The 23,740-nt window shown below is 37.1% G+C and overlaps 2 protein-coding genes across 2 annotated transcripts; both read right to left on the bottom strand.

The window, feature by feature from the left end:
- Nucleotides 1–6,560: 6,560 nt before the first annotated feature.
- On the bottom strand, nucleotides 6,561–8,837 carry LOC306897331 (interferon-induced protein 44-like). Its single transcript, XM_079461956.1, has 7 exons — nucleotides 8,618–8,837; nucleotides 8,494–8,527; nucleotides 7,981–8,185; nucleotides 7,522–7,666; nucleotides 7,250–7,421; nucleotides 7,009–7,109; nucleotides 6,561–6,883 (listed from the first exon to the last, which is right to left on the bottom strand). The coding sequence occupies exons 4-7, from the start codon at nucleotides 7,594–7,596 to the stop codon at nucleotides 6,707–6,709; spliced, it is 525 nt and encodes a 174-aa protein (XP_079318082.1). The 5' UTR covers nucleotides 7,597–7,666; nucleotides 7,981–8,185; nucleotides 8,494–8,527; nucleotides 8,618–8,837; the 3' UTR covers nucleotides 6,561–6,706.
- Nucleotides 8,838–15,999: 7,162 nt separating this feature from the next.
- LOC306897591 (interferon-induced protein 44-like) lies at nucleotides 16,000–21,822 on the bottom strand. The gene is made up of 8 exons (XM_079462439.1): nucleotides 21,312–21,822; nucleotides 20,608–20,674; nucleotides 20,485–20,518; nucleotides 18,445–18,649; nucleotides 18,048–18,188; nucleotides 16,701–16,872; nucleotides 16,528–16,628; nucleotides 16,000–16,378 (listed from the first exon to the last, which is right to left on the bottom strand). Exons 2-8 carry the CDS (start codon nucleotides 20,660–20,662, stop codon nucleotides 16,205–16,207), a joined length of 882 nt encoding a protein of 293 aa, XP_079318565.1. The 5' UTR covers nucleotides 20,663–20,674; nucleotides 21,312–21,822; the 3' UTR covers nucleotides 16,000–16,204.
- Nucleotides 21,823–23,740: the final 1,918 nt, after the last annotated feature.

A 23,740-nucleotide genomic window follows, 5' to 3' on the forward strand; every position in this document is an offset into this window, starting at 1 on the left:
GCAACAAACAGAAATCACAATGACATAAAATCCTGCCTAAACATGTACATTTTATATAAAGTATATATTGTAATATATGGTAATGTATTTAAACTGACTTTTTTTCTAACAAATCAGCAGTAGGGTACAAAAATCAACATTATACAAGTCTTGAAATGTAAGTGTTTAGGATTTATAAATCAAGAAGAGAGGAGAGAAAAAATTCACTCTTTAGGCTTAATAAGAAAGTAGCTTACTTCTAAGCTTAATGGGCCTTTTAAAACTATACATTGAATGCAAATTTGACAGAAGATAAAAAGACATTTCATTACCTGTGATGATAGTTCTGTGTTCCATTGAGTACTTCCATAATTATAAATTGGACTTTATACACACATTCGTATCGTATGCCTCATATCTTATCTGTTTCAGTGTGTTTTTAGACATGTTAACTTGAACTGTGAATTATGTGACAATTATTGTTCCATTTAAACAGACTGCATCTTTGAAGGGAAGGGCTCTCACCCTCATTTCAGTGGTTTGCCAGTGTAATACTTTGAATATACATCTGACCAACAACCTCTGAACTGGGAGAGGGAGGGTTTCTCACCCTCATTTCAGCGGTGTACCAGTGTATTGTTCTGAATATACCAATCTGTCCTACATCCCGTAACTTGATGCCCCACCTGCCTATCAAACGGTGTATTTGCATCCGTGCACCCTGCAGTCGATCCTCCATCAGCAGGCCTTAAAAGGAGGCGTAAGTAAGTTTACAAAGATGCATTAGAAATGACAATAGCGGCTCTCTCTATATCTTTCATTGTAAGCGATTTATTATTTTTGAAGTTCATACAACGCATAAGCTCTGTCTTAAAAGAATGAGTAAACCATACGTTTTTACAGAGTATTTGATATAATTCTGAATGAATACATCCTTTGCTGAACAAGCTGGTGTTTTGTTTGTTATTGAATTGAATGCCACCGTACAACCTGCCATTTTACTCACCAAACTCTTTAATGGTGGTTCCTTAGTGGTGGGAAGTAATCTCTGGTTATCTTTCTCTTTATTTCAAGACTCTGACATAAGGCAAAATGCATTGGAGTGATTTGTTCTACCTTGGAAATCCTGATACAGGTTTATCCGCAAAAGTCAAGAGGTCCTGGAACTGATGAAAAACAACTTCCGAGCCACCAACCAACTCATTGAGTTTCTTGAGGAGCACTTAGGATTGCACTTCAGTCCAGTCAAAGTGAACGAGAAAGCGACTGTTAAGAAGAACTGTGATGCATTATGTAAATGCATACGTGACATCCAGGTTCAGGTTAAAAAGAAGAAGAAGGGTCAACGTGATGTTGCAACCTTTGCATCCAATTACATATCTGATTGGCTGTTTGAAAATTATGTGGTTCTTACAAGTATAACAGGAAGATGTGAAATTGCTGACCACTGTAACTGGTTTTACTCACACCCGCTCCGTTCAGGCATCAAACCAGTGTTGGTCCGACATGGGAGTCGGGTGCTCTAACACGCAGGCTAAAGCTAGCATCTTTCACTAGTCGAGTCGAGTCAACTTTATATCATTGTTGCAAAGCAGCTGGACGTGAAACATTGTGACTATAAGCAAAACATTTAAAGTAACACAAGTAAAAACAAAAAGGTTGAAAATACAGAAGAATCACACACACACACACACACACACGCACACACATACAAAACACTCCACACACACAATATGCACACGTATTAACACACATGGACGCACACACACATGCACAGACACACACGCACAGACACACGCCAAGCCCGTAGGTTCGGGTGGTTCGAACAAACCCCCCCTAACTGCCAAAGGTCCAGAATTTAGGTCGGTTTTTTTTCATGTGATTATTGTCATCATTGTTTTAATCAATGCTTGTGACAAAGTTCTGGGTTGCTGTTTCAAATTAATATGATTATTGTTGCAGGACGCGCGCGCGCGTGTGTGTTCTCGCAATACACTTTTCAAAGCAACGTGAAGAAGCATCGCCTCTGAATATTTTTTTTTAATTAAAAGGATTTATCCACTCAATAGTCTACAGCAGGGGTCCCCAAACTACGGCCCGCGGGCCGAACGTGCTCTGAACAATGCCTTATAGTGTGTTCACACCAAACGCGAATGAAGCGTTAAGTGCGAGTGATTTACATGTTAAGTCAATGCAAAGATGCATGAGTTGAAAAATCAGAATTTTGGGCGAAAATTTGCGCGCATTAACCAATCAGGAGCTTGCTCTAGTAGGACCGCAAGCGTCAGAAGCCCCTCCCATGACGCATTCGCCGTCTGTAATGAAGCGAATATCACGTGCGAACGATGCGATGCGAGAAAACTCAAAATAGCCTACAACTACATGCGATTAGCGCGATTTACCCCGTTTGGTGTGAACACTCTGAGACCTTAAAAAAAAGTTTCACTTACTGTATATCATGTCTATATTTGATAATAAATATTGGCTTTCAGACCCACATCTCGCTAAGTTACTCACATAGCCTAATTATTTGTTAAATTCATAACGTATCATTGCGATAGAACTGACGCGCGAACCATCAGAAAATACAAAGAGACGACAAAATGGCCAAGCGGTTGGGAAAGAGAAAGGTTAATTAACATGCATAAGAAAATGTTTTGAATTTGAGTAGCACTAAACTATTAACTATTAATAAACTATTCTACCATTAGGAGGCATAATAAATACATTTTAAATCATAATTTAATCTCCACTATATATTAAAGTAGTACCTCCGGGCGGACCGGGCCATGTAATTTTCTGTTACAAACCGACCCGGCCCCCCATTAAAGACAGGGAGAATTATGTGGCCCTTGCAGAAAAAAGTTTGGGGACCCCTGGTCTACAATATAATAGCCATAAAAACGTAGCGTAATTATAATAATAAAACATAGCAAAGAGGCATTGACAGAGAGTCAAGAAATGATGATGAGAAGAATTATTATTAATATTTCAGTAAAGTTCATTAAATCTATTCTGTTGTTAGTGTGGTCTTTAAACTTATGAACTGTGTATGGACTGACAAAAGTGTTACATGAGGAAGCAAGTTGACAACAATGCAATAAATATTTTAGGTGAGATCTGCAAAAAACGGGCTCGTTGAGATACCTGTGCAGACAAGCTAATCCAGCACAAGGTCACCAAAATTTAAACCTCCGAATTAAATACAAAAGGAGGAGAAAAACTGCAAAAAGGTCAAAAAACAAACCTTCCCTTTCAATAGGCTGGATACGGACCTGCACGCGCACACACACACATGCACACACGCACAGTGGTTATCACTGAAGCACACATTTAAGATAAAGGATTGATAAACACAGGTCAAATATTAATTATTATAGTGTATTCGTCTCAGAACAAACTCACACTCGGGATCAAACAGACTTATCGAGTTTATATTCAGAGCATTACACTGCCGAAATAAAGTCGGGCGCATCCTCCCTGTCCAAGGTCATGGGATTGGTTTCCGCTGTATTTTTGTTTTTTTTTATTGAATAAAAAATTATACATACAACCAAGGCAATTGTATTCATTCAAAAACGAAATAAAGGCTCAACACAGTTAAATCAAAAAGTTACTTAAAAGGACAAAGAAAATAAATAAATACACATTTGAAATCATAACTAACATGAACTTAGAGTAAAAAAAAAACAAGGATCAAGCTGCTTTATCGCACTTCCACTTCTCATTCTCTTAAGGGCTCTAGAAAAACATTTTAAATCAATCTTGAACACAACAAGTAGTGGGAGGGATTTAAAAAAATCTACATTTGTGAATGAAATATTTTGCCATTATTATAATGTTACTGATCAAATAACAATTAACACAACAGTCTTTGGGAATTCCAAATAAAATGTTGTAAAGTGAAAACAAAACCATCAACAATCACCTCCTTTTTTATCAACCAGTCCTGAACTGATAACCAGAAGATTTTGGAAAAATTGCACATAAAGAAGATATGGTCAGTATCTTCAAAATGGCTATCACGGAAAGGATGAAAAAGGATCCAAGAAAGATCTACTACAGCAAGAAGATCAAAGAGAAGGTAAACCATCCATTCTATTATCTACATTTTGATTTCTGCTATAGAAATCATGATTCACGGTCTGATTTTCTGGATTTATGTTTTTTCCTTTCTAGATGCAGATGTGCAGTAGTAAAGTGGGTGTGCCAATGTGCAACATCTTCCCAGTGAAGAACTACCGTGAGGAGATCGACACAGATGATGATGTTGATGCTCTCATTCTGAAGGCACTTGATCAGATCGTTCGGGTTGCTGATGATAGATTGATTGAGAGAAGTGATAACTGACACAAAAAGCACAGTTATTAATACTTTTTCATCCTTGGTAGGCAAACATTTTTATCTTTTTAACGTTATTAAGAGAAAGTGGACAGTAAATAGTACAGTATTTACACTATGTGTTTGTCCTGAAAGTCTTATTTCTCAAAGGTTACATTGAGCAGTCAGAATGCAGTTTTGTTTTGAAAGACTTAACGTAATTCAATAAATGAATCAGTAATCCTTAACAACTGTCCATGTGTGCACAAATATTTAAACCTTACTAGCCGACCGTTCAATACTCACATGGTTGGTCTGTCATGCAGCCTCAGTAAATGAAATGAAAGCACTGAACAGAACTGTGCCAGCTGAGGTTGCCAGATTCTGATGGATGTTTGTGAAAAGATGTACAAACACGTCTGTAAGAGCATCGAAGAGTTTATGAAACATAACATTCATGCAGGGACTTAATAAGATAAGAAAAATGTGTTTAACTACCAACCTGAGTAATGCTGAGAAAATAAAACTTGTGTGTAAGAGGTTTGTTAATCCAACAGATCTTTTTCCATTGTTTAATCAAATTAATATTTATGAAAACGGCACAGACATGAGTGAAAAGACACCATGATGATCAATTTTCATACAAAGTATTGCTGCTGGGTAGATCAACAGTGTAAATATAATATGGCACATCAAGCCTGAATATAATCAGTCAATAATAATGAAACTTCTGCCAGTAGCAGTTTCATTTTTAATAATTTATCAGTACAAGATAAGATTCTAGACTTTAGGTCAACCTGTACATTTAAGATCAAATCTTGTAAGTGATAAAGTAATGTTTGTGTTGTATTGTTGGGGCAATATCATTTTATATTGAGTTTGTTTTTTATCTTTTTATGAAGTCTTTTGAACGTCTGGTATAGACATCCAGTAATAATTTGTACAACTTAGAACTTGGTTAATTCTGGTATTTTACTTTCAGTTTTAAAATAGCACGCAACATTATCTTTTACAATGTTTACACAGTTGCGGGGGCTAAAGGATGTCAATTAATGAAAATTAAAGCTATGACTAAAAATATATTCCACTACCCTACTAAAATCAACAAGCGATGGCAACATTTTACAGGTAATACATTTTAATTTATTTTTATAAACTTGATTAAGTTCTAAATAGACATTTGAAATGGTACAGACAATTCAATTCTACCTAAACACTGATGTAATTGTAATAGTCCTCATAAACCCTGTCCTTGTTTAACTGACAATGTGATAACCAGTGACTTCATGTAAATCATTACACGGCTTCTATTCCAAAATTCTCATAAGCCATTCAGAGGATTTATTATCTTATTTCTGTTGGATTGAGTGCTTTATGGGGTGTAGGAGACCACAAAACATTTTCTCAAGCTTTCTTTCTGCATCATCATTCTGTGCATATAAGGGGGTGTTATTACCACGCAAAGAATCATGGGATCAGGAAGTTACATCATTCTGAAGGGCCCTTTGCTATAGCCATGAGCACATTAGTGAGGATGGAACTTTTAATATGGTTGCCATGACAGTTTTTCACTCTGGTGTCCTTTGGAGGACTCAAAGATCCCTTTGGAATGTTTAACCTACTTAGGCTGAAGTAATTTGTTTTTTCATGACGGCTGTCAAAGTGTAATACAAATAAGAAGCTGCTTTAAGTGGTTAAGAAAACACATTCTATTAGCACCTAGTAATTTAACAGCCATAACACGGTCAATAGCATTTATTTAGGTGAATTGAGTGTTCGTGACATCTGAATGTCGTTTTTTACCTAAAAACCGAGAGTAAACAGCTTTTCCTCGCAGGATATCTGCATTCAGTGAAAATGAGCTAATAAAATATGAAATATTTCAAATTAACATTTCATGTCCAGTTTTTTTCTTCCGCTTCTTTTCGGGTCCTGATCACACTGTCTGGGCTTATTTCTGCGATAACAATCGGCTGACTGTACATTATCCCTCACATAAGTCCCCTGATGCTGTGATAGGGAGGACAGAGGGTAGCAGGATCGGACAGGACCAAGAACATGATTGATATGTGTCCATACACCCACAAGCTCCGACAATTTATTCATTAAAATAACTTTCAGAATCAAGTTTCCCAGGGAGCAGTAAAAACATGTTACTTCTATGTTTTATACTCTTAATAATGTTTTATTACACCGTGTGACATTTATGTCAGTGTCTTCAGTACTAAAAATGGCAACATATGTTAACATGAACTCAAAATAGTTGAAGCAATTTTATTTCATGAGGTACAGCAGTTCAAGTCAAGATTTAACACGAGTAGAAGTGTTTTATGCATTTAGCAGACTCCAAAGCGACTTACATTGCATTATACTATTCATTTGTGAGAAATGACTTGTAGAGTCAGTTTTACAGTGTCCCACTGCTATTAAACAATCTATCATCAGCAAGCCGAATGATCTGATCAACTGCTTTCAGAATGAGAACATCAACACGATCATCATCTGTGTCGATCTCCTCATGGTAGTTCTTCACTGGGAAGATGTTGCACATTTGCACACCCAGTTTGTCATGGCATATCTGCATCTGAAAAGAAACGGAACATAAATCCAGAAATAAAATCATTGATTCAGATAATTAGAAATAATCAATAGTCTTAATCTTAGAAATTAAAACATTGATTGATAGATTGAAAATAGATAATGATTTACTTTCTCTTTGATTTTCTTGCTGAGGTAGATCTTCTTGAGATCTTGGCTCACCAGAGGACATGCTTCATCCACTTTAGTCAAGACAATCACTTGAGGAATCGCTATAATGAGACATAAAGACAGTTTATAACACCATATAATATATACATTTTTGGAATCCTAAGTAATAAAAATAATAAACAAAGACATTCAGCTCAGTTGGAACCAGTTAAATTGACAACCAGTGCCAGTTCAGTTTTACCATCTTCGCTGATTCTGTGACGGATGATCTTCAACTTGTCAATGAGTTTGTCATCTGTCATGCTGACTGTATCAGCAGGTATGACGTAAACCAGACAGAAAGCCTGGTCAGAGAGACTGGGGTCACTGGTATAATGTTGATCCTTATGAGAGAGTGGCTTTGACTCATCAAACTAAATTTGGAAAATAAAGACAAAGCATGTCAAACTTCAGCCGTTTTGCATGAACACAGATCGGGTCATGATAACATTTCTAATTTCTTTAGTTAATTACTTTAAATCCGTCCTTCACATGTCCATATACAGCTTTGATGATGTCCTCCGGCTGTGCATGACCCGGCCGATGCATTCGGTTCTAAACCCATTATATCAACAAAGACCAGTGGGATTTTTCCACGACCGATGTGATATCCCTTAAGCTATAAACAGAGAACAAAAGCAGACGAATAAGCATTAAGTGATTTATAGAACATTCAAACGAAGCATATTATCAGTACTGTATAGGTATCCATAAAATTGGCATTGCTACCTGATCAATTAATCTATACAGCAAATACATTAAAAAAATTATTTTTACACAATAACCAAAATTCTCATAATAATTCAGTCTGGGTCAACTGCATATGTCTAGGTTGTTCACATGCATGATTGAACATACTAAGATTTTACATTCCATTTGCTTAGTTTTAAAAGTAGCTATATGTACTGCAACAATTAGATTAGAGATACCTACTGTTTTTGTGAAACTTTTTGCATCGCCAGAAGTTGAATTAGCCGGCGCGTCAGCGGTGATCCGTCCTTGAAAGACGTTATTGACAGAGTTGATGAAGCTGGACTTTCCTGCTCCTATTGGTCCAATAACCAGAATCTTGATGTGATTCACATCTGGATTACTTGGACTGAATTCTTCTAGTTGCTTTTTCAGTAAAGATTTCTGACTGTGTGAAGACAAGAGACACAAATATTGAGTTTTCATTTGGGTTGCACAGATAAAGAGTCAGGTATATGTGCAGGTATTGAATGGTATGATTTTGAAGTATATTGTATACAGTTTGTATGGGGTGGGGGGAACAAGAAATAGGCAAAGTTTATTTACTGGTGATCATAAGAGGACAATCCAACAAAAAGCAATTCAAATAAATAATACATTAGTTTGAGATATCATTACTTTAGCACTTCAAACATGTCAATATTTGGACTATTTTGCATGGCAATTACGACCTAGGCATTTAAGTATATTACTTACTCCCATTTAAAGTTCCTCCATGGTTTAGCAAATTCTAGAAGAAGAACAATCATGTTATACATCATATAATCTGCTGGCAGAGCTTTAGAAAGATTTATGGTCCTTATGTTAAGGATCTTCTCACCCGGGTTATATGGTGGTGGTGCTGCATGTACTACTGGTGTTGAATTTCCTCCTCCCATTTGTTTATTTCCTTTTGATTACTTTTAAAACATATATACATTCATATGGGATAAAATGTGTAAGATTTATAAGTTAAAAACATATTATTTTCTTTATTACTGATCAAAGACTGTTATCAGTTGTAAAGAGTTTCTGGCAATTAATCAAGCACTTCAACAATTGAAAAGCAGCATTTTTTATCAATCCCCGGGGTGTAAACCTCAACGATGGTATAAACCAACTGTGCACCATCATGTTGCAATGCATGCTGGGAGTCATGAATGAGTTTTGAACTAGGATGTTACCCAGCATGCATTGTAGCATGAAGTTTTTATTCTGCTGATTGTCACCGTCTTTGAGTTTAATATGCTGATTTTTGATAGCTGTGTATCAAAGACTTTTTGGTGTCAATATCAGACAGCATTCTCAAATGTCAAATATAATATTAAACGAAACCATTGTTATTCATTCTTGTGTAATAATTCATTGCTCCTCTCAGTGTTTAACAGCATTACGGTTACAGTGTGTTGGTTGTTAATTGTAAATAAAATCCCTTGGTATGTCTTGACTGGCCAATCAGAATCAAGCATTCAATTTAGCAGTGTAATAATCATGTTTAAGCATTTCTCATTATGTCTACAAACAACGTAGACACAAATCTACAGTAATATATTGTTGCTGTGGGTCGATGTTAAAGAAACTCAATATTTTACATATCAATATATTATTATCTGTAAATATTATCATTATTATAGTGGAAAAGTAAAACACAATAGAATAGTTCAGAACTTTTACTGTCTATTGAATAGACCACAACCGGTCAACAAATAAGTCTAAAAATAAATATACTCGTTTAAGGATATGTACCAATATGTAGGCCTATGATATGATTCGCTATAAAATAGATTTGGCTCACCTGGCATCTGTTGCTTCTGATTTTTTTTGGGTAAGTGATGCAGATCTCAGTCTCCAACACACTGAGGATGCTGAGGGCTTACTGGACAGCAAACAATGATGTGCAAGACTTTTATACTCCTCTGATGCTTTCACTTTCTATAGGCCATTATTGTGGTGAATGTTTGCCATAGTTGGACTCTTGACTCCTGTATGCTAAAGGTAGATTTTATTGGACATCTTTTAGTGATTGTTTCAACCGTAATTTAAATCCACTGAGATCAGGTGATCATAGATATATTCATTTAACTTAAATAATTGTTCATGCTTGAATTGTGGGAGATTGTAGCAGTGTTATGCTTTTCATACTCTTATGGAATAAACAGTATAAACTTACATTTTGTTTTTTAGGTTGTTAAAAAAGTGCTCATTGTTTTATCATATAGTACTCATATAGAACATTTACATCAGTCATTAAAGGATTGACCCAGAACTACAGCTTTTGCTGGTATGTTTTTACACCTTGTTTTATTAGAGCAATGTGTTTAAAATGTCTTCCTAATACTAAGCACTGCTGATACTACTAATATTTGTGTATTTTTGATGTTGTGTAAAACGTGCCCTCATTGAAAGCACAGTGTTTATATAATATTATAATATTATATTATAATATAAAATAATATTTACCTTCACCTAAAACTATTTACTATTGCACTATTTATTTAAAAAAAATTACTTTAGCAAAAAATCTCTCTGTAGTATATAAAAAACTTGGAAGTCAGTATTTCCGAGATCTGCCTGCATTTACAGGAATCAGAAACTGAAAGTGCTTGCTTGCCTTTGGTCTAAAAATAACTTCATTGTTTGGCACAGTCATGCACCCAGCAGGGGTGTATTCCAGAAAGCAGGTTATGTGACTTACCCGGGTAAGTTTAGGAGTAAGTAAGCGGATAACCTCTGCTTTCGGTTCCAAAAACGGAGGTAACTTTTGGGTTATGTAAGTAACCATAGCAACTGACTCTCTGAGGATAACCTACTCCGGAGCAGGTTATGTTGCAGGGTTAGTTTGTTTCAGAGAGGTTTCCGAGCATGGCGTGCCCTTTCGATGAGGATCCTGTGGACGTAGAGGCACAGATTATACGGGTTTTTTTCGCAGTGAGAGGGTGATAAGACCACGTATCGATGTCTTTTCTTATCCTAACGAATATTTGCAGGAGCGCTATCGTTTTTCTAGGGAGTCGTTAATTTATTTAACAAACCTACTAAAACCACACATCTCAAACCGTGGGTCAGCGCTTGGCGCCGAACAAATTCTTTGTATTGCTCTGCGCTTTGCTACGGGGAGTTCTCTACAATGTGGGCGATGCAGAGCATGTGGGAAAGGCAACAGTAGCAGTTCGTACAGTATGCATGGCACTGAAACGGTTTCTACACACTTTTGTACAGTTCCCTGGCCATAAACCTGTGCGCTTTATTAAAGAAGAATTACACAGGGTGGCAGGTTTGCTCTCAGAAATTCTGTCATCTACTTCAATTAAATGACATTTCTTAGTAGGTTTATTTTGACTGCACACACATACACGTAAAGGCTACACAGTCTTTTTAAACTTGTTATTAATCTTAATTTCAGGGTTCCCAAACGTGATTTGGTGCATTGATGGCACCCACATTCCAATTAAAGCTCTATCAATCAATGAGGGAGACTATGTTAATAGGAAGTCTGTGCATAGCATCAATGTGCAGGTAATGGCTATATTTTGGCTCCTTAATATTGGTGTTACAAATAATAAACTTATTGTTCTTCACAGGTAATATGTGATGCAACCCACCTCATCACTAATGTTGAGGCAAAATGGCCTGGGTCTGTACATGATGCCAGAATATTTAGAGAGTCATCTCTGTGCAACAAATTTCAACAGGGTACGTTTTGTTAGACAAATGCTTGTAGTCTTTATTACATTTACAAAACACCTCAAACATTATAGGACACTTCTATGGTTACTTGCTGGGAGACAGAGGATACCCTTGCCTGCCCTATATGATGACACCCTACCCTGATCCTGAGCCTGGACCACAGACACGCTTCAACCGGTCTCACAGCAGAACACGGGCCAAGATGACAATAGGCATTCTGAAGGCAAGGTTTCAGTGTCTGCGTGGGCTCAGGGTCACTCCAAATAGGGCATGTGACATCACAGTTGCTTGTGTGGTACTTCACAACATTGCCACAATAAGAGGAGAGAGGCATCCCCACTGTCCTGATGAAGATGACCTAGAACAACACCCATTGAATCTAGCAGACCACAGAGATGGCAGAATGCTTAGAGACATGATTTGTCAAAATCACTTTATTTAATGTGTTCTATTTCTTCATATCCTGAAATAAAAGAAACATGACAGATTTGTATTTATTACTTTATACACACACACACAAAAAAAATAACGGATTCATGTTCACATATAATTCTCACCTTAAGGCAATGCTCCAGTAGTTCTATTTCAAGGTTGGCCTTTTTAATGGCCAGCCTTTTCTCCTCTAGCTGAAGCTGTATAAGGTCCATGTCCACGTTTTTTTTATTTGCCTTAATAGATTGACCTTATACAGCTCCTTTGCAGACAACTAGGAAGGCAAAGTAAATAAGATGGTTAAAGAAGAAAATCTGCCACACACAAGTACTAATATGGTATACCTACATTGTACCAAGTCACTTGAGTTGTTGTGGGAGGTAGCAAAGTCTGACGAAGTGCCCTCTGGAATACCATCGACCACAGGGCGACCTTTATTAAGTGAAAGAGCCAACTCCTCAGATGGGGTGAGAGGAGGTGGAGGTGGACCACCGCCAGTTAGACGGGCCTCAGCCTTCTTTCTATTAGCTATATAGGAAGAATACTGTAAAAGTAACTTAATACATTGATCTTACAACAGTTAAAATAAAATATTACCTTTTTGGAGAATGTTTTTGTGTTTCATCTTGACTTGGGAAAGAGTTCTTTTGGCTCCAGAAGGATTACACCTTATAAAACAAGAGGCCTAAATATTTCTTGTCAATATACATTGCACTGTATTCTTAAGAAACTGATGTAGAGAAAAGTAAATGCTTGTCGAGTCATGCCACATGCTCAAAAAGACAATTGTTAAACTTTGCAAATTAACAAAATGCAAGCATATTTACAATGTTATAAAAACAATTTTACACATTGACTCTGTCAATTATATTTTGCCAAGCCAATTGTCTCTCCCTCGCATATGCAGCTGTATTGCTTTTTTTCATTATAATGGGCTTGAACTCCTCATAAGCAAACATTAAAACTTCTAACTTCTAACTAGAAGAACTTTTCACCCTTAGTTTCCATGGTGACTCCTGAATTCGGCGTTCCATTGAAAATGCCTTGGTATGTTCTCCGTGCGCGCGCATTAACTCAAGGTTATTAGCAGTAGGTTGATTAAACTCGACACAGGTGTTCTGGAACCGACATACCCAGAGTAAACAGGTTTTGGGTTAATCAACCCACAGTTCAGGGTTAATCTGATGGTAAATTAACCCAGCTTTCTGGAATACACCCCTGGTCATAACATGAACTCACAATTGAATAAAATGCAATATACATTTGCTTGAATGTAAATTTACATAAAATGATGGTTCTACCATCATTTGTTTAGATTTATCACATGTAAAAATAAACAGTAAGGCTATAGGAACAGAGCATGTTCACAGAATGAAAACTGCTTCCGTGAGCTCAACTCAGCTGGCATCCCTGCGTTGTCTTTTGTAATAATAATAATAATACGTTTTATGTATATAGCGCCTTTCCAGGGCTCAAGGACGCTTTACAATAAACAAACAACAGAAAGGCAGTTGACAAACACAGCAGACAAAACAACAGTAGATAAGAATATGGTGAATGGGCAGCACAAAAAAATAAAAAATAGAAATAGAGATAATAATTATGAACTATGACATTCTGAAAAAAGGTGAGTTTTGAGCATGGATTTGAATTCAGAGATAGTGTTAACAGAACAGAGAGATCGAGGGAGAGAGTTCCACATTTTGGGTACAACAACACTAAATGATCGGCCCCCCATTGAAGCAAGGCGATGCCGAGGGACAACGAGTAGTCAAGAGTCAGAGGATCGTAAAGTGCGAGTCGGGGTGTAGGGGAGGAGCAGGTTGAAGAGATAAGGAGGAGCCAAGCCATGCAGAGATTTAAAAGTGAGAAGGAGAATTTTAAATTTAATACGGTAAGCCACCAGGAGCCAGTGAATATCATGCAGAATTGGGGTGATATGTGCAGAACGCTTGGTGTGGGTTAGTATTCTAGCAGCAGAGTTTTGGATATATTGCAATTTGGAAATGGAGCTGACAGATAAGCCAATGAAAAGTGCATTGCAGTAATCAAGGCGTGATGTGACAAAAGCATGGATGATAGTTTCAGCATCTGAGGTACAAATGAAGGGACGGAGGTGAGCGATACGGCGTAGATGAAAGAATGCTGATTTTGTGATAGAATTAATGTGAGAGTGGAAAGATAGAGACGAGTCAAAGATAACACAGAGATTTTTAACAGTACTAGATGGTTTGATATGAGAGCCAGCGATCTCACAAGTGAAATTGGTAGGAATGTTCTTAGTGGCTGACGGAGGCCCGGTGAAAATAATCTCAGTTTTGTCCATGTTGAGTTTTAGAAAATTTGAATGGAGCCAATCTTTTATTTCATGCACACAAGTAGAAATTTTGTCGGGTGTGATTGATAGAGTTGATGTACAGGTAGTATATATTTGAATGTCATCAGCATAAAAATGATAATTAAAACCGTGACGGCAGAGGATCTGACCAAGAGGTATTATGTAAATTATGAATAATAATGGCCCTAGAACGGATCCTTGGGGGACACCTTGTTTCAGTGGGACAGTAGGTGAGCGGAAATCCTGAAGTGAAATGTAGAATAGCCTGTCCGAGAGATAGGAAGAAAACCAAGAAAGAGCTGCACCAGAAATACCCACATCCGAAAGGCGAGAGATTAGTAGTTCATGGGAGACCGTGTCAAAGGCAGAGCTGAGGTCCAGCAGCAGGAGCATAGACAGAGAACCAGAGTCACCAGAGCGAAGTAGATCATTCATAACCTTAACTAGGGCAGTTTCAGTACTATGTAGAGGGCGAAAACCAGATTGAAGCGGATCTAAAAGATTATTTTTTACTAGAAAAGACTGGAGCTGGGAAGCAACAGTACTTTCTAATAATTTAGCTAAGAAGGGTAGATTTGAAATAGGACGGTAATTAGATAAAACTGAGGGATCAAGGTTGGGTTTCTTGAGAACAGGGGTAACAGCAGCAGTTTTGAGTGGCAGAGGGAATATAGCAGAGGTAAGAGATGCATTGATGAAGTGAGATATAGGTGCAGAGATAACTGAATGGCAAAGTTTCAGAAGGAGGAGCAGGGTCGAGACGAGAAGATGAAGGGTTGGATTTCAGGATTAACTCAGAGACAGAGGAAGGAGAAGTCAGAGAAAAGAGAGGCAGGGATTGACCAGGTTGATTCAGCAGATATCTAATATTCGTAGCATCATTAGACAGGCACTGGTTTACAGCATCTGTCTTTTCTAGCAAGTGAGCCAAGAATTAAGTGCAAAGTTCATCAGAAGCTTGGGTGACATAAGATGGAGGTTTGGTAAGTTTGTTTATTGTGTTAAATAATGCTTTTGGCCTGTTGCTTGATTTATTAATTGTAGCAGATATAAAACTAGAACGTGCCAAGTTCAGGGCCGAGTTGTAGTTTTTGACATGTTCAATAAAAGCTGAATGGTGATCAGCCAGGCCAGTTTTCTTTTGTCAATTATAACAAACATTTCAGTTAGAAAAAAAAAATATGCTAAATTTAAAGCCCCAAAAAATGATCTGCGTGCACGGATGGGAATGTTTAATGTGGTGCTCTAAATTGATGTGCTGCTCCTAACCTGATGCGGTTGGTAATGTAAAGAAATCACCTCAGGGTTCATGACCGAGAGGGAATTCCGAAGGCTGATGGCTTTTATTAAGGCTTTTATTTTATTAACTTAACTAATATTTGTATGTTTTGTAACACTTATTGATAAAAAATGTTATTCCTAATTAAAAACGATTTCTGGAAATCATCTTGCGACCCCACCCTCGCGACCTTGCGACCCCCCAGGAGGTCTACAGGGAGGGAGCGCTTATGCCACATTGCATACAACCAGAATTTCATATATTCCCACCTTTAGATCAGTTGTTCGGCAAATGGTTTCTTTAGTAAATGTCCAAATTTGAAATGTGGAAAAAATGTGCATATTCTAACGTGCACAAGAAAGTACCGTAATTTTTTTTCACTTAAAGCACTTCTTCCCATTAACGTCGGTGGAGTGCCAGCGTGTTATCAGTTTTAGCGGTTGTAATAGAAATGTGCTTAATGACCAAGAATTAAGGACTCAGAGACTAGACAACGGCTATGTTTTATTTTGAACCTAATCTTTTCTTCTTTTCTTGACTGGCTTTAATGTCAGTATCTACAATGTAAAAAAGTGTGCAATCAATAGTTCAATAGCACATTTAAGTAATTTTACTTTCCATGAGTTACAGCTATTCATCACTAGTCAAAATTTTAAATAGTACGTTGAAATAACTTGTAGAGCCAAAAATATTTAAAGTGTCCCACTGCTATTAAACAATCTATCATCAGCAAGCTGAACGATCTGATCCAGAGCTTTCAGAACGAGAACATCAACATCATCATCTGTGTCGATCTCATCGTGGTAGTTCTTCACTGGGAAGATGTTGCACATTGGCACACCCAGTTTGTCATGGCATATCTGCATCTGGAAAGAAACAAAAATACCGAAATCAAATTGCAGAATAAATAATAATTAGAAATAATGAATGATTTTAATCGTAATCTTAATAATCTTAAATGGATAATATTAATCTCTTAATCTTCATTTTTGAAATTAAAATATAGATTATTTACTTTCTCTTTGATCTTCTTGCTGAAGTAGATCTTCTTGAGATCTTTGCTCACCAGAGGACATGCTTCATCCACTTTAGTCATAACAATCACTTGAGGAATCCCTACAATGAGTCATAAACACAGTTTATAACACCATATGTACATTTCAAAGACAAAACTGGGTTCAGTTTTACCATTTTCGCTGATTCTGCGACGGATGACCTTCAACTTGTCAATGAGTTTGTCATCTGTCATGTGGATTGTACCAGCATCTATGACGTAAACCAGACAGAAAGCCTGGTCAGAGTGACTGGGGTCACCGGTATATTGTTGATCCTCATGAGAGAGTGGCTTTGACTCATCAAACTAAATAAAGACAAAATGTGTAAAACTTCAGCTGTATTGTGTAACGGGTTCGTTATGGCCCGCGTAGTAGGGGAAATGTATACGTTACTTTGGAAGACTTACAGCGGAAAGGATCTTAGTCCCCCACCCCAGTACTTTGACTCTCGGTTTATTTTAGTTGCACGTTTTATCTTACCCTGTTGTATCATATACTAAAGGAACCAAAGAGTGTGGCTTCAGGTAAGTTAAATAACACGGCGGCTGTCTGAAGTATAAGTATGTAAGACAGTAACTGTCGTTCCACACTCCACAAGTACCTAACAGAGCAAGTGAGACGCCCCCACTCCAAAGTAAGTAACAACACAATTATAAATGATCAAATTCAAATGTTCAGTTCACTCAGTCTATCAACAGAACGTGTAATGATATGTAAAAGTACCACTCCGTAGCCACGTTGACTTGCATTGAGTGCGATGACTTTCGTGGAATGTGATGACTTAACACACGTGAGAATAGTAACCAGGAAGATTATAGATGTGTGCCAAAGATGTCACTTGGATGGCAGGGCAACTATAAAATAACATCAATAATGCCCGAACGTGCTCGATGAGTATCCTCGGAGAAACAGGGGATCGCGCACGTGTTCCTGCGCACGTGAAGCGCACGTGGAAAACCCAATACTCCACAAAAAAATATCGAAAACAAAACAGTCACGGACGCAATTGCTATTTGCAAAAATATGCGTTATGATGACGCTCGTATCACTTATACTCGGGGATTCTTCATTTCGGCATTACAGCGAAGACTACGGTGTTCGGCGAACCTCTCGACATTAGCAGCTCTCTTCTGCTCTTCAGTCAGCTTCCAACACCGTCTGTTTCTTTCAAAGTAACTTTACACAACCGAAAAAATAAAACCGTCTTACGCACATCTACCACGAGAAACTGTGTAATAAATTATCACGTTATTTTCCTGCAAACGTTCAACCAAAACTCTCTGTATAACTTCACAGCAAACGCTTCACTTCTTCTCTTTTCTTCTTCGTATGGCGCGCCTGCGTCTCGGCTCACACTCCGAAAAAAGTGTGTCAAAATAAAAGTCCCTCAGGAGAAATACATTCAAAAATGATTACCATTACAATTGCATAAATACAAATCGTTTCATGTTAAAATGCTATTTTATAATTTCAGTATTACCTTAAATCCGTCCTTCACATGTCCATATACAGCTTTGATGATGTCCTCCGGCTGTGACCCGGCCAAAACATCCGGTTCTAAACCCATTATATCAACAAAGACTAGTGGGATTTTTCCACGATTGATGCGATATCCTTTAAGCTATAAACCAAGAGCAAAAGCAGACGAATAAGCATTAAGTGACTTATAGAACATTCAAACAATATATTTTATCATTATGCATTCATTGAACCAATGACGTTAGCATTTTCTACCAGTTCAGTTATATCAGTTATATTCAGAGATCATTTATATTTATTAATAACATTTTCACTCAATAACCAACATTTTCACAATACTCAAGTCTGGATCGACTTCAAAAGTTTAGGTTGTTCAGAAAGGTCCACATGATACCTACTGTTTTTGTGAAACTTTTCGCATCGCCAGAAGTTGAATTAGCCGGCGCGTCAGCGGTGATCCGTCCTTGAAAGACGTTATTGACAGAGTTGATGAAGCTGGACTTTCCTGCTCCTATTGGTCCAGCAACCAGAATCTTGATGTGATTCACATCTGGATTACTCAGACTGAATTCTTCTAGTTGCTTTTTCAGTTCTGATTTCTGACTGTGTGAAGACAAGAGACACAAATACTGCAAAGACTTCTTTTGGAGTGCACAGATAAAGTGTCAAATAGACTTCTCTGAACTCGCTGGTCCAACACTGGTCCAGAAGAATTTCCTGTTTGAGTTTTATAACACGACACAAATGCTTAAACAAAATACAACTAAGAGAACGTTTATAAAGGAATCAAAATATTAAATGAATATTTTTAAGATTGAATTATACGTGTAAGATAAAAACTGGAAGTAAAGGTTCCAACTATAGGTTTAACTATAACCATCCTTATTGTAGTCAGTGTTTGCTTCAGTTGGGCTCTTGACTCTTTTATTGTAATGTTAAGTGAGGTTCAGTTATATTAGGTATTCTTAAACTATCATAATTGTGGTAAAATATATTGTTGTGGCAAAGGAAATGAAAAGAAATGATTTTTGTATGGTGGTCTGGATAATTCCTCAAATGTATGGGGTTAAACGTCCAAAGTGTTATTTGTTGGAGGATCTTTTGGCAGAAATGCAAAATACATAACTAAGTCTTTCAGAGGTGTATTAAGATCTTACTTAATGAAGCGTTATATTTGCATTACCTTAGAATGAGCAATATCTTTTTTCATATACCGCGGGTCCTCTTACATGGAATTCAATCCCTGAGCTCTCTGTAAGTCGCTTTAGATAATAGCGTCTGCTAAATGACTAAATGTAAATGTTTTGAATCAATGCTTCGGAGTGCGGATCAAACTGGCCAAGTCACATGATTTAAGCAAACAAGGCATCGTCATTACTGTTTCCAAACTCCCATGTTTCACCACTTGGGGGTGTTGATTTTAAAAGTCATCTCATGAACAAGTATCTACTATGGTTTTCGCAAACTAAACAGGTTCAATAATTTTACATAATTTTTACTATTTAGATTTATGATATAGAAATTAATCAATTATGATTGTGGAAATCCATGGTCATTTATCATCTTAAGAGGGCTTAAGAATAATGACCTGACATGAATCAAGACAAATTGTACTATAAACATAGACAAGACCGAGTAGGCTTGCTTTTTGCTAGACCAAGTGACTTTTATGAGGCTTTAGTGCACAATATTAAAGAGTTAAAATAATGGTGGCTGACAAAAACCATTGACAAATCAACTTTTTAACATTGATTCTATTGTTTTCATCTGCTCTCCTGCTATCAGGGAAGCTGCAGGCAGGTGTGTTTGATAAGGGTTGAAGCTTAACGCTTGAGGGCCAAGTTTGGGCACCCTTGTGTAAAATACTGAAGGACTACAGTTCACACAGCAGTGCCTCTCCGGAAATGTAATTGTGAGTCCTGAAAAGTTACAATACAATTGTCACACCTGTGTATAACCAAACTGCATGTGAACACAACCGTATTAAGGACTTAAATACAAAACTGACAATCGAATTCTGGTGCCGTATGAACGTGTTACTCAAACCACTATGATCAGATGGACCGTTTTGACGTTGCCTTTAGTACTTTTGTAAACCATGACAGAAAGGATTGCGTCTGTGAGGAAACGTGGAAATCACTCGGACGTCATCTCAAATATCTTTAATTTCATTCTGAAGATGCTGGTATGACAACATTTTTATTTTTGGTGGAACTATGCCTTTAAGAACAGCATTTTGCAGTATATTGCACACAGTTTGTATGGGGGGAACAGGAAAAAAGCAGGATTTACTAGTTGCAGTTTTATTTAATGGTGATCATAAAAGGACAATCCAACCGAAAGCATTTCATTATTTTGTTTGACCTTTGTCCTCTTAATCAATATTTTAACTATGCATGACAATAATAACCTAAGCATTTAAGTATAGCAATACTTACTCCCATTTAAAGTTCCTCCATGGTTTTTCAAATTCTAGATGAAGAACAGATCATGTTAAACATCATATTATTTGCTGCGTGCTCTTTAGAAATAATAAAGGTGCTCATGTTGCAGGATCTTACCTGGGTTAATCAGTGGTGCTGCAGGTTCATCAGGTTTTGATTCTGATCCTCCCATTGTTAGTGCTTCCTTGTAAATCATAAATACAAACGTATTTTGAACTTAAACTTTTTGCTTAATTAATATTAGTAGCATTTCCACAGTTTTTTTCTGCCACCTGTCCTAAGCCCCCGGCACAGATCTCGCCCGCACACTGAAAAGGTTTGTCTTATCTTGATTCATTTGAGTCATCTGAACTGAGTGATCTTGTGGCTTTAAGTATGAGGAACAGAGCAAAACTGTTTTAAGCATGAAGATACCAAATGTGCATACGCTATTTAGGAGACGTGTAAATGTAATAAAAGCAGCATTTCTAATTGTCATCATCCCATGATCCCACAAAACAAAACAACTTTAAATTAAATTACATACATTTGCATTAAAAACATGTGGAAACACACAAGCAGCCAACTAAATGGAACCCTGATCACCATAATGGTTATTAATGGATTTTGTTAATGTTTGTGGAGTTATGCTCCTGTGCCCGAGTCCAACTGAACCACCCCGAGACCGGCTCTTCAAACAGACACAATAAGGTGTGTGTCATACAAACTAGACTTTAGGTCTCAACATATTTGGGTACGGCACACACAAAAGCATAAAGGTTGCAAACTGGACATGTCCACCAGCCACCATATTTTAAAATAAACTTTTGTAAATTGCTCACCTGAGTTTTGTCTCTTAAGCTGTAGTTTGGATGTCTGGGTGATTTATTTTGTGTGAGTTATAGAGTCTTTAACACGCTGATGATGTTGAAGAGGTTACTGGATACAAAACAAAGGCTCGCAATGCTTTTATACTCTGCTGTAATACTTTCACTTCCTACATGCTGTGCAAATAATATGTGAACTGCAGTTCACAGCTCGTGCAGAAAGGACCGCAGAAAATCTTTCTCCATCCAATACCTGCAAGCAACCATTAAATCAATGGTGAAAATGGTTTGATTTGTTAATGCTAACGGCATTGAATCAATATCGCGTTTGCACCTGCAAAAGTAATTTTAAAAGATGAAATCTTAAAGAAATCACTATTATGGTGATCAATGTTTGATTTAGTTGGGCTCTTGACTCTTGTATTTCAAAGGCACATTTGTTTGGCCAGTGTGGTAAAATATATGGGTTAAAATATGTTTGTCGTGTCGAGGAGTCCTAAGAGACGAGACAGTATTTACGAGATCTGCCTGCATTTACAGGAATCAGAAACTGAAAGTGATTTGGGTGACAGGTCAGATACAATTTAACTTGCGTTGCACAATCGCCTTCTGTACTGTGGGAACTGTACTTTGGTTTGGGACAAATTCCAATGAATTATATGTAATATCATGTTAAACCTTTGTTAATCGTAAAGAAGAGTTTTTGTAGACATACAGTACCTGTATCAACTTTCTCACATATTGAAAACTGGGGGAACGGTATCTGACAATAACGGAGTAATTACAAGGCGAACCCAATTTTTAAAGTTTGAAAGAGTTGTCGGAGGCTTGGTGGTAGTGACGTTGATATCGAGCGACCTAAAGTGTAGTCTGTTATACCATCCTGATAGCTTATTACTTCTGCCGATTGTATTTCGGCGTCAGAAGTAACAATTGTGGTGTTGATATGTAAAGAGGATCTTGATAGACAAAACATGTAAACGTCATAAACCTTTGTTAATCACAGAGCTTGTTTTTTGTGATCTTCCAAAAGTCTATGGGGAAAATGCATGGGCTTTTGGAAAAAAGACATCATCTCTGAGGTACTGGTTAACCAAATCAGTAGCAAAAGATTTTGTAGGCCAATACAATTCAAAATCTAAAGTCATAGAGATTTAACACTAAGGTATAAAGCCAATTACAGTCTTCAAGAATCAGCGTATGAACCTCAACAATGGTGATAACGTAACCGTCGACACCAGCATCAGGTCCACACTGCATGTGTCATGTGCACTCGTAGATGCGCGTTGGACGTTGACATGTAAGTGAGAATATTGTTGAATAACGTTTTTTTAATTGCGCGCGATAAATATACTGTACTAGTGGCTTCATAATGAAACCACTGGCGTATTTTAACAATGTCTTTACAACTTTGTATGCTATGTTTATTACGTTGCTGTCCATGAGGGAGTCAGAATTTAGCTTTCGGACCTCATTAAAACAAAATAATCTTATTTTGGAGGTCTTACGGTTGCGTAACGACTTTACGGTGAGTAATTCATGACAATTTTAATTTAATATAACGAAACTATTACTAAACTATTTCTGAAAATGCTGTCAAAATGTTTCACCTTAGAATGTTTCATTAAAAACAACATATTCTGTCATATTTGTTGAGCCTATTTCAACATGGGAACTTGCAGAACTCAGGACACACACTGAAAGACTCTAAAAGCACTTCACCTGACTTCACAACAACACATAGTTTAATTCTGGTTATTTGACTTTGGGAAATTTTACATTGCACATATGAAAGAGACAAACATACATCAAGAAGCATAATAGCCAGACAGCAAGCGACCATTGAATCAATGTTAAAAAATAGTTGATTTGTCAATGTTAATTGCATTGAATCAATATCACTTTTGCACCTGCAATTACCGTTGACATTTTAACAAATCCCCATTATTGGTGGCTCAAGACTGAACACAGTTCAATGAACTGCTCAACTTAAATAGGACAAAATATATGTTGTGCAAATGAACTTAATGATCAAACCTAACAAGAGTTCATAGCAGATGGTAACACATAGTGGTTGGGAGAGTCCTCACAATAGAGGCTATGCATTGACGTCACTTTCCCACTTCTATAAAGAGCAGTGGGTGCCCATCGATGAGTGGGAGAGTCATTGCAAAGGGTAGCACACAGCAGGAGGACTCTGAAATTATTGATGTTGTTTCACTGTAATGAAAAAGTTTCTGTGAACATTTTGCAACACACTTATAAACTGTGTTTAATTGTACAGTTCTATGTTTTTACAGGGAGTTCAGTCAATTCAGCACTTTATGTTGCAACACAGTATAATATAAAGCACAATTGTCAAACCATCAACATCAGAATAAACGCATGCAAACTTAAATAAACCATTTTTGGGAGACCCATAATTAAAAAGTGTGAAAAAAAGC

Source organism: Barbatula barbatula (assembly GCF_947034865.1).
Source record: "Barbatula barbatula genome assembly, chromosome: 8".
Lineage (NCBI taxonomy): Eukaryota > Metazoa > Chordata > Actinopteri > Cypriniformes > Nemacheilidae > Barbatula > Barbatula barbatula.